The sequence below is a fragment of the Nymphalis io genome, chromosome Z, assembly GCF_905147045.1.
Source record: "Nymphalis io chromosome Z, ilAglIoxx1.1, whole genome shotgun sequence".
NCBI lineage: Eukaryota > Metazoa > Arthropoda > Insecta > Lepidoptera > Nymphalidae > Nymphalis > Nymphalis io.
In genome coordinates this window covers 628079-641072 of record NC_065918.1, presented here as the reverse complement: position 1 = coordinate 641072, position 12994 = coordinate 628079, and the positions used below count along the sequence as shown (strand labels likewise).

Genomic DNA, 12994 nt, shown 5'->3' with positions numbered 1-12994 from the left:
AGGCGAAAAAATTTATAACAAAAATTAAGAACTTGAAAACATACTGGTGCATGTCCAAATTTGCCCACCCACCCACTATTTTATTCAATGACTGCCTCATTAGTCTATTGGCTTGGCTAAGGCCGCTTTCGATAGATTCCGAGGTCATGGGTTCAGATCCCAGGTTGGCCTTTAATCCTAGCGTAAATAATATACATATTATCGATAGGTATATTTAAATAAATACGTATTTTTTATTGTAGAATATTAGCAGTTTCTCAAAATTGGACAAAGGATATAAAAACAAACGCTGTTGCATGTAGCCGTCGTTAGCGTGAGATTAATCAGTAGAGGAGAACAAGACGTGAGGTGTTTGTTGTCGTCCAATTAGGCAAAGCAATCAAGGAACTGTTTCTTTTTATAAAAAGCGACATTCTTGGAAAAGTTTTGTTTTTGGTAATATTTGTTTTGAATATAAGTATATTTTTTACACTAAACTAAAATTTGTTGCGAATACATTATTACTTTTAAAGGTAACACAGAAAAATACTTGTGACTGGGTCAAATTCCTTTTCTTCAGTTTTGAAGGTTACTGTGGCTCCATGATGTTTTCCATGACTTGTTTTATGTTAAATGATTAGTAGCTTTATATTAAACTAGTTTTCGCGTTAGATGGGGTGGGGTCAGATATTACCCCCTGTCCTTTTCAATAACCTTGACACGTTTATGCGAATTTTTGCAATAAACGGTTGAATAGTTAAGGCCTGAAAGTGTAACAAAAAAACTCATCAAGTCATTGGATAGCATTTAACCTAACCTAAAAGGCTTCAAAAGTGCTTGTAAAAGCCTACTTTGAGTAAAGTGAATAAAGCATAAATTGAAGTTGAATTTACAGTATGGCCTATAACATTTTTCTTAGGTAATATAAAAATAATATTTTTTACATCAGTTTTAATGATCATTTCTGTTCGTATTTTATGATTTCGGCGATTCTCTGTCCAATTAAGTAGAACCATAGTTCAGCTGTAATTCTTGACAGTTGTGCCGAGGTTCCGTTCTACACTCGACTAAGCCGTTTCCAACTACCGTCGTGCATTTCATTTAATTCTTGCGTTTAATACATTTCCACTTATTTAGATCCTAATAATAGTATTGTATGTAATACTATTATTAGGAATAGTATAGTAATATGTAATCCTATGTATCAACGCACGTGAGATGCAAATACACTCAGGAATGAATTAATTATTCATTTATTAATATTTAAAATCAAATAAACAGCCTGTACATGTCTCATTCCTATTTGTAAATTAAAAAAAAAAACAATCAAACTGAAATAGTAAGATTTCTCAATCAGTGATTAAATTAGCCTGTTCTGAAGGAAATCGGGTGTAACAGGGTATCAATTAATAAATAAAGATATAATTTGAAGCAGTTAGATTAGTCACGGACTTCCACTTGTATATTGATAAGGTTTCTCGACACTGTATTTATAGCTACATATTGTAAATGCCTACATCACTCATTCACTCATATGTAGTCATCAGTTTTGAATTTCAACACTTGATCAAAGTGACAGTGATTGGCATCAAATTGAAATTGATTGTCGTATCGGAAACTTGTAACACACTCATACGTAAAGTTGTCAAGAATCTCGAGCTTAGAGATTGACACCTGAACAGTTTATTTTAAACGATGAATACAGTTCATTGTTGAGGAGTGATCTCCACATCAATTTATTTAATCAAATCATAATGTAGATTCTACCGAAAAGAACCGACAAGGAACTCAGTAGTTACTTTTTTCGACAATTAAACATGAAGAACCCATGTGATTTAAATGTATTAATTGGCAAAGAAAATAGTATTTCAGGATTTTGTTATAATAACTTTAGTTTGTGCGGTGGATAAAAAACTTCATAATTGGCTTGAATATTAATATACTATATATATTATTACTATTTACCATTATGGTATATGGGTCACTACTGCCCATAGATACGGGAACTGTAAGAAATGGTAACCACTAATAATATTTGTTATATCTTGTAACAAGTGTAATGGACTTGTAACAAGGTGACCTAAGGTGGATTTCTTTAGCACTGGAACACTATGTTATATTTCTGGTGGATAGATAATTAGTTAATTTAAAAATTGTGTGTAAATAAAAAAAAGCTTCGACGAAGTATATAAGTGGTCGTAGATATTAGAATGTTATAATAGAATCTGATAATCACATCCAATATTTATTTTATATATTATTATTTCATCTAACAATATATTTGTTAGAAACAACAAAAGACAAGCTTCACAAAGTATAGCCTCAAGTGACGTAACAACTTAATATAATAATGGTAATATTATCAGAGAACATCTTAATATATTTGGATGGATTTTGGGAAGAAAACTGCTCGCTGTACTGAATTATATGGTTTTTGTACAACAATGCTCTCATATGGAGAGGTCCGAACCATTCTCTTTGAACAAATAACCGGAGCTTTTGTGCTGTCTTCGTTTTTGCTATACAACATTTGTGATATGCAGGCTATATTAAATAGTAATAGTCCGAAAAACCTACATTTTCCTCTAAATTCCTCTAAAACAGAAAAGTCACAAATTTTCCAAAAATAAAAAATATAGCTTTAAGCTCGTATATCCGTTTATAGCCTGACAAATCGATTCAATGTTTCTATCTCAATATTCACGAGCTAGCTATGTGAAGGAACGTAACGGTAACAGCTATTGATTTATACATATGTGGATAACGCAAAACACCTAACACCGAGTGCAGTATTATTTGTTTCTTTGAAATTCTGATACTCTAGACTAAAATCAATAACATACCAGGAATCGTTGCTATTATTAACGAAAGATAACTTAGCTAAGAAACTTTAAGAGGTCCTTATTAATTGGATAAACTTATACCAACACAAACCAACATAATGATGACGTTACGATATTATGTGCGAAATATTTTAGAGACGTCATCTTAAACTTACATTGTTATTGAAGCCTGATTTACATATCTACGTAATTACATAACATAATTTAACAAACCCTAATATAGCTAACGCTAACAAGATTATATAAGGAGGTAAAGCTATAAATAACTAGGTCATAAAGCATGTATAAATAATTATACTCTATACTCAAAATGTTAAACGAGCAAAAAGTAGTGAAAAAGAAAGCCTTAATAATTATACTGAATAATAGAAAATAAACTAAAAATTATATAATCGTACAAAATTATAATTAAAATAGGTCGCTTGACACAAAAAAATATACAAAATTAATACAACAATAAATTAAATAACCAAAAAAATAAAAGTTACTTGCAAAACTATTAAATAATGATTTCTTAGTCAAAAATGTTAACAAAGCTTAAAATAGCGCTGTGTTGTAAGATAGACACAACACATGTAGTGACATGCGACATGTCACATGCACATGTATTTGTTGCAGGTGAAGCAACCAAGTCGTCTCTGGCGTTCCGAAAAAATACTCGGATCGTTTAAATTGGATGTAGCGACAGTGTGGAATCAACCAGGTACGTGATTATTTCAGATTGTTAATCTTAAACAGTATCAAGTTGAAAAATCCTTTTTACTTCTAGTTTTTTTGAGCTTTTACTTAAATCATGAACTCTATTTATTTATATGCTATATATTATAGATCATTTTGTTACCAGCATTAAAACTGAGTGCAAAATCTCAGATTGAAATCGGCAAAGATGCAATATTGATAAAATCGCCACCATCTAACATCACTGATATCACCATAAGCAAAGGTTTGCTGGCTCGAAGTACTGTCATCCAAGCAATTAAAGGCACAAATTATTGTTCCTATAATAAGGTTGTCGATAAGTGCCGTTGTTCCCTTAGGCTTAGGTCTTTAACTCGTCATATCGTTTCTTTTTAAAACTTGTATGCCGACGATTTATGCGCATTCCAAAATGACTGAATATTCAATTAATTAATTCTGACTTAGACAATTTTTTCCGGCCAAGCAGTTCATTTATGGAATTCCTTACCATTGTACTTAAGACGATCAACTATTACCACATTTAAAATCCGACTCAAGACGTATTATTTATCTTTATAAATATAAATGGGGTATTATTTTATGATAGTTAATCATACTTTATTGCTTTTTATTATTATGTACTTGTCTTGTACTGTCACAGGTGTTTTCGTTATTATTACACACTTTTTCAGTATATATACACGGATGATATATATATGTAAATTTAAGTGATAAGGACTAATAATTAGTTGTTAAGCTCATATAAACTAGGCATAAAATTATTTGTAAAAAAAAAACAAACGCTTCAACGCATCAGATATAAACGACTTCTGATATTGTAAAGTGGTCACAATCTTACTGAGGAATATAAACCATTTCTCAAATCATCAACTCGCCGTCGCCACTGCCATCCATGCCATGGTATATACCACTTTATCAATTATATTTACAACTGGAAATAAGAATATCAGTAGTAGTATAGCCGGTGAGCTCGTAAGTAGGTGTTTCAATACTCAAATTCTATATTCAGACTATATAATAATATAGTATGTCCTATATTTTCAACAAAATCAATTTAATTATATGACAGTAAAATTTATTTGCTTAAAGTCCTGAAAACTTCTAGTATAGTAATTCACTGAGATGCCTTCTGATAAAACACCGAAATACCGAATGAGTTCCGAAAAGTAAAAGATATATAAGAATAATCCATCTTTCACGTCTTATTTTGGCTGGATTACATTTTTATATACTTTTTTTATCAATTTCAATGCATCGAGTGCATTGTAATCCGTTGCATATTCATAGAAATACGTTCAAAGCAATAGATAATTTGTTTTGCATTCGCAATGAAACTAGAATATGCAAATAAGAGCTGAGCACGGGAGTTCATTTGATTGGACATTGAATTAATGAATGAAACGTCGAATGTCACAGTGAGGTTACAATATTAATCAAAATGTTTTTATACCTACGAAGAAGAAAAATAAATTGATTGTATCGGATCTTCTTGCTACTCTTCCTTACTGGCCAGTCCAGGTACGAAGATACCGTATTGAGATTACTCCCATTACCCGGAAATTACGTCACCGGTAGCTGATGCTTGATAGCTGATAAAAAAATCAAAAGAACTTCAATCCAGCCTTTGCCTTAAAATCAGCAATTCAGTAATCAAACACTATGACTATGAGGAATTGTTTTAGCCGATTCAGACTTAACTCGCAAATTGTTCGTTAATTGAGTGACAGATTAATTTATTTCGTCGTTTCTTATTTTTTTCGTACTTCATATCTAATTTCTAAAAGTTGGATCAGTAAAAAAATCAACACTATTCCTTATTTACAGATGTAACATTAATTACTTAAATGGTTCGTAGCTTTTGTAACCAAAACAGACAGTTAGAGTTGAACCCTAATCGAGGTCCAACTAACAAGCCCGAGGTAATTGTTGTTGCCTAATCATGTAATTGGTTCAAATATGTCGATTAGAGACTCTGGAATACTCGGGACAATATTACATTGTAATTATTAGCTTACGGTAATGACAATGATTTATCGTGTTTGTTTATATGGACGTAGTTACATGAAGCCATCAATCTCACTCGTCATCTCTCTTTAAAGATTAAGTAATTTCCACTAGTGCTAGGACTGTCTTAGTCTGGGTAGGTAACATCCATATATTATCAGCTTACCAGGAGGTCCTGGGTTCAATTCCCAGGTAGGGCCAATAAAAAGTTATTGAGTTTTTTTGTCAGAAAATTCTCAGTAGCAGCCTGGAGTCTGGAAGTTGGAAGTGTGTACACCCCCGTGCCTCGGAAAGCACGTAAAGCCGCTGGTCCTGCGCCTGAACTCTTTCCGGTCGTGTCGGATTGCCGTCTCATCGGATTATGGGAGTGAGGGAAGAGAGAGTGCACATGTGTTTGCACACACACTTGTGCACTATAATATCACCTGCATAGTTGGCTAATCTCTCTTGAGATTGGTCGCCGTGGCCGAAATTGGTCTGGAGGGCATATTATCAATTATTAATTAGTAACCTGTGATCAAACAATAACTTCCTTTTTTCCTAAGATTTAAATATTAAATATTTAAATATATTCCTGAACACAGTCTTTTTGGTATAGAGTCTTTGTGCGTTTATAATGTTACACGTTCGACCCGTACCTGCACTTACCAATTCTGATATACCACCTATTATTCAAATGTAATATGCCTTGGTTGACTAAAAGAGTCAATATTAAACAAAAAAAAAACAAGAAAAGGGCTGGAAACATAAAAAAAAAACACATTTTCAAATATAGCTGAGAAATATGTAACAACATTGTTTTACGAAATTACTTTTACAACGCTGTAATTATAAGGAGTCGTTTCAATAAAAGAATCGTCGAGGAATATTATGCGCATAAAATTAATGACTTTGTTTTATAGTATTTTTTTTTTTATAGAATAGGAAGGCGGACGAGCATATGGCCTTTACCTGATGGTAAATGGTCACCAAGGCCCATAGACATTGACATTGTAAGAATTATTAACCTTCGCTTACATCGCCAATTCGCAACCAACCGTGGGAACTAAGATGTTATGTCTCTTGTGCCTGTAATTACACTGGCTCACTCACCCTTTAAACTGGAACACAACAATACCAAGTACTGCTGTTTTGCGGTAGAATATCTGATGAGTGGGTGGTAACTACCCAAACGAGCTTGCACAAAGCCCTATTACCAGTAAAATATCTGCATAAATCCTGACTTTAAAAAAAAACATTATAAAAGATTCTATCTAGAAAAATATACAACGTATATTGTCACTTATATACCAGTAGTTAGAACACGTGAATCTAAGTCAGCGCCTCGATTTTTATTTAATTTGGTGGCCACGGCGTCCAATCTCAAGAGAGGTGAGCCAACTGCGCAGTACTTATTATAGTGCACAAGTGCACTCTCTATTCCCTTACTATTATAATTTAATGGGACGGCAATCCGACACGACCGGAACGTGTTCAGGCGCAGGACTGACGGCTTTAAGTGCTTTCCGAGGCATGGAAGTGTACACACTTCGAACTTCCAGACTACGGGCTGCAATTGAGAATTTTCGACAGAAAAACCCAATAACTTTTTACTGGCCCGACCTAGGATTTGAATCTAGGACTTCGGGGTCTGCGGCCTTACACCTCTCATATCCACTTTTTTTTAAAGCCCCCCCGCTCTCCTCATTAGTGCGTACGACAAGGCGAGGCCATATTGGCCGTCCTCCTCAGGGCCGTCTGAAATAATATACGTGAGGCCCCCACCTCACGCACCTACGACCTTATTACGCCCTAACATAAAAACCCCAAGCATCGGGCCAACGTATGCTGAGCGATGGCCCGATCCACGTGCTGTGGTGGCAAATGGTCGATAAAGAATCGACCATTTGCCACCACATTATCTTATTGTCCAAAAGTAACCGTGACCGGTTAATACCTGCGTAAGACGGAGGGTAACTCGTTCCTTTCATCTCATCCAGGCTTCGAAGGCTGGCAGCATCACTCCGACGACACATTTGCGCGCGTACAATTTTTCATAGAGGCAGTCGCGCCACGTCGCAAGAGCCCTTAAGTGTTCCCTTCACTTCAACTGTAGGCGCGCTTTCACGTCCATATCCGCCAGAATGTCTAAGTCGGTTGTCGTCTCGTAGGATATCGTGTGGTATCCCCACACCATCAAGTGGAGTAGAGTCATTTGCCCTCCCGGCGAATAAAAAAAAAAAAAAAAAACCATACGGATGGTCACTCCCCGCTGTGAACTTTTAATCTTAGTCCTGCAGCGACAGACGCCCTATAGCCTGTGAGACCAATTGGGTGCCCCGTAGAGGACCATCGATCGCACGAGACCGGCATAGAGATTTCGAACTTCCTCTCTCGGTCCCCCGAGATAAGCAGCAGTCAGTGGATGGCACCCACTACCTTGTTGATCCGAAGGGCTAGGCGTTTGAAGTGCTCTTCGAAGCCCCAGCAACCATCCAGGTATTTCATGTACCTGGCAACCTGGACGCTTGAGTCACCAACTTGGACGCGCGAGTCATTTTATGAAACCATAGCGCCTCCGTCTTACAAGACGCAATCCGAAGGCTCAACTCGCAGATCTTATCGACGACTATGTTCACCCCTAGCTCAGCGAGCTCTTTGTTTCTCTCAAAATTCTTCTTCGATGCCAGCACCAACGTGTCGTATATAAACAAACGATGCTGACACCTTCAGGAAGAGCGACGCGCAGGACTGCGTCGTACGCGAGATTGCACAACAGAGGTCCGAAAACTATCACCTGTGGGACCCCACAACAAACCTCTCTCTTCGGGTCCTCATACCGTCTTGTTCCATATACAAAACATATTTGTCGCGCAAGTAGCCACCAATCTGTGGATAAGGGGGTACACGGTGGTGTAAGAATGCCTCCCTAATAGCGGCCTAGGGAAACGTGTTGAATGCGTTGACGATATTGAGACATACATTGCTACATCGAATGCGATACATCTAGCCACTAGACCAACGAGGCAGTCAACTTGTACATTACAATAGATTTTTCAGGTACAGCTCCCTACAAAAGTGAGAGCGTCCTAGGTCCCGTGGTTTATTAAACATTGACCGTGTGAAAAATGGTTAATATTTTCTACAGGCCATATAACTTTGTAACGACTATTTAACGATTACAGGCAGCATCCATTATTTTGACTTCGTCAACAATCACCGTAATATTTCAGCCGATTTACATAAAACCATAATTAATTATACACTTAAACCACACTCATGAATAACTTTGTCCAAGAGTAAAGGCCGTAAGAAAATCCGTTAAGTAATCTTTGAGTATATGGCGTCCAGACAGACAGACGCAACTTTATTTTAAAATATGTAGTGATAAATAATTCATGAAATAAACTACTCACGCATCACATTTCATACAGATCAGATCAATTTCGAGATTATCAAGAAACAATCAATCAAATTTTCGCATTTATAGTATTACTAAGTATAATTAAATATAAATATTGTAAAAAAATATATCATTCTTTTCATATTTTTATAATAAAATCTGTGTAACATATTTCTACGCAAATAAATAAACAGCCTCAGTTCCTGATAAATATTACTGGACATAACGGTGTTTGTAGTCTGGACGCTTGTGTTTATTTTCCGAGGCAGTGTTGCCACAAAGGGTTGCCGGTTGGAGGAAGCTTTCAGAGTTTAATATTAACGTTATAGCAGTTTACTTATTCACTGTTCTGTTATAAGATATCTCATTGCTATATTTACTATATGCAGGGAATTCGAAATATACTTTGTAAAAAATATTTTTAATCTAAACTACTAAACGTTGAACATTTTTTTAAGCGCGCTTATTAATAATAAATTTAGATTAGTAATAGTTAAGTATAAAGTTGCTGCTAACCTACTATTGACAATATGATATTAATCTTAAGCTGCCTTGACTGCCTCGTTGGTCAAGTGGAAAGCACGAAAAGTCGATGGTCCTGCGCCTGAACTCTTTCCGGTCGTATCTGATTGCCGTCCCATCGAATTATGAGAGTGGGGGAAGAGAGAGTGCACCTGTGTATGCGCACACACTTGTGCACTATAATATATCCTGCGTAATTGGCTAATCTCTCTTGAGACTGGCTACCGTGGCCGAAATCGATCTGGAAGACAATATTATTATTAATCTTAATATTAAGAAGTCCGTTTTATTTTACAATACTTGCTACATTATTTACAAAATAATAATTCGGACGCTACGTAATTAACCGAATCGTGTGTACTCTTAATCTTTGCAAATGCATTGCTATAATATAACGCACAGCGAACTTATTGAGCATTATGTTGTAACTATATAATATAATTTTGTAAACGATTGCATTTCATTTTGGAAATAGGCGATTCGCTTGTATTTTAGCCATGTTTTGCAATGCGAATGTTTATTCTAAATTTAAACGGATTGAATAGATTATGTGTGGGTATCCATTACTTTATTTATTCTGTCTAAAATTACTAACAGCCACACTTATTATTAGGTTAACGACTAATTAAGGCGCTCCTTAGTATAGACTTCAACAAGTTCCCTCTCAGAGACAATTAATAATTCAGTAGTGTAGCGTGATAAAAACTATAATTAAGCGTAGCAAAAACCGTCACTTTATTTTAATGATGAAATTTTCCTTTGATGGCGTATGCGTGCAATAGAAAAGGGGCGGAAATATTTTATTTAAATGAAAATAGCTATTTGAATTACTATTCCTATTCGTCTATTTAAATTCCGCTTATTGTAAGCTACAGCGCATAACAGCGCCTTGTTGCGTTGTACCTTTTGAATTTGTAAATTAGTCCCTTCGATATTTGACAAATTTGGTAGCGTTTGAATTTTTTTTGTAAATGACAGTACCGAAAATGCCTTTACCTCTATGTATCTATATTGTATACATGAACAAAGCGAAATACCAACGAAATTGAATAAGGTTCAACACTCGGATTAAGGGATTATTCAGCATCAGTGAAAATCATAACGATATGAAACAAAATGAACAATGCAATTTACGTCGTAATCCTCTTAAATAAATCGCGGAAATGAGAGTAAGAGGATTTCAAAGTAACATAACCACTTTATTAAACAATAAATAGCCACACAGTTGTATCACTAGATAATAATAATTCGAATACAATGAATCACAGAGTGCACCGATTTTTTCAAATGGAAATATATCCCACTAACACATAAAACACATCAATTCATTAGTTTTTCCAATCATTCATAAACATTCTTGTGAGCTGGTATATTTAAAAAGCTTTTGTCTAAGCTTACAGCTTCAAGTTTATCATAATAATTAATATCGTAATTTTGCCGTAGATCGTCAATTCTATCATAGGTGGGCATTACTTACTGACCCCGAAGATATGGCCGCTGGTGCGAAGGGCTACGTCAAGTGTGACATCACCGTCATCGCAAAAGGTGACCCGATCAAGATACCGCCAAAGAGTGATAGAGACGATGACGACATAGAAGGGTAAGTATTTCTTATGCTCATTATTAGATTTCAGCAAATGAAACTTCCACGCTGTTCCGTGGTCAGAGATTTGATTTAGATAAGAGAAAATATTTAAGTATATGATAATAGTCATAAACTGTTTAGAATCGAATATCTAAATGTCCGACAAATAGCCATTGTCTCTTAGTCTTTTCACTGAGAAGAGGCAAAAACAGCAGATAATTAATATGTTAATTCTGAATAATATTAAACTTACTCGGAAGCCACTGGCTGAGTAGGTTATCATAAAAAAGGATGGTCAAAATAATTTTATATCCAAACAAAATTGTGGGCTGAACCTCGTCTTAAAAAAGTGAATACATCATCAAATTAAATGTAGAGCGCAAATGTTTCTGAGCGCAACTGTGCCTACTTAAATATTCCATAACGAATTTCAAGGGTCTCATAGTTGAAACCTCGTATGTTTGAAGAATAGCGTTATTTATTCATGAAATATGTTTATATTTCAGGCTGTAGTTTATGAGTAAAGCTCAGTTTCAACAAATTTGCCTATTGAGTGAATATTTTGTTTTTATTTTTTTGTTTTAATTCAGCTTTGAAAAGTCTTTGAATGTTTAGAATATTAATGGAATCAACAGTTTCCGATATATTTGTTTTTTAGTTTAAAGTTAGCTTTGGTAACTTTAAGCCTATTGAAATAAATATAAATATGTATCAACGAAAAATACTTCGTGGAGAACATTGCATTTAATATCTGTTTTTGAACTCAGATACACAATTCTACAATATTCTCGCCGTCATTTTCACACGTATCTTACAACTATTTCATTAATTTAGATTTCGGGTACCTTTTGTATTTCAACACATATATAAATTATTTGCAACTTATTCATATTAATATATTATAAGCTTGGACAGTTAGTATGTTTGAATGCACCAATCTCAAAGAATCTCATTTCGATTTACAGAATGCTTTTATAGTTCATTTTTCGAAAAGTTCTGTGTATATAATTTTATCCTGTGACTATGTACGTACGTATGTAATATGTACGCGTATGCTTAAAACAGTCAAATATAAGCAACATTTAACGTGTTAGAAATCCCGTTCTGTGTTTTCTTAAGTATAAAGATCAAATTTTGTTTGGAGCACTAACATTTAAATAGGCCAGAACAATTTCACGAACTTTCTTATAACTCGGGATGGTGTAGAGAGAAACATATTTTATGAATTAATTCATTCAAATTAATGTTCCTGTAAGATAATTTCTCGATTGTTTACATTCAACATGCTTTTTAATTTTTTCAAATTTTAACTGCAAACTGCGTTGCTCACAATCCTGTATAGACTATCGTGATTTTTCAATTTCATTTTAAATGTGTTCAAAACGATTTATTTCTATATATTTAATTACCTTAATACAAGTGCCTCTTTTCTCAAGTTCTCGTATATGTACCTATTCTGAGGTTCATATTCATATCAGTAGCAGTTGCTAGTACTTTGAATAAAATAAAATAAAAATGTATAATATTAGCCGTGTTTAACGAAATTTAGTGAAATATGTTATTTTCAAATATGTGATGTATGCTGCTAGTTTTATACCAAAAACTTGCACTAAAATACAGAGAATAAAATTAGAAAACTGATATCGCATAGCCTGCCGTCTCTTCTAGAGAGGAGGTGATAACTGTGACGAGTTATTTAATTCGATACATGCATGTTTCGTCACATCGGTTAAGACCCATTTATTGTATCCACTATATTATTTCAGCTCATATGGTTACATATTACATACTCGTAGATATAAACGCTGCTGAAATGTTTTTTTGCTATATAAATCAACATTTATGTGAAGCAGCCATTTTTCAATAACTTTTTATGTCACATTATCATCTCCGGTTAACGCTTTAGACGTGACACAGCATCGTTGCGGGTTTATCACTTATTGATTCTTTACTATCTAAAAATTAATTGAACAAGAGCAC

General features: G+C 34.5%; 1 protein-coding gene across 1 annotated transcript in view; it reads left to right on the top strand.

The window, feature by feature from the left end:
• LOC126780582 (otoferlin-like) overlaps positions 1–12994 on the top strand; it is a 57359-nt gene that overhangs the window by 30055 nt on the left and 14310 nt on the right. Inside the window, exons 7-8 of the mRNA XM_050505179.1 lie at positions 3441–3525; positions 10873–11029. Of these exons, the coding sequence (XP_050361136.1) occupies positions 3441–3525; positions 10873–11029 (242 nt within the window). The remainder of the gene's footprint in view (positions 1–3440; positions 3526–10872; positions 11030–12994) is intronic.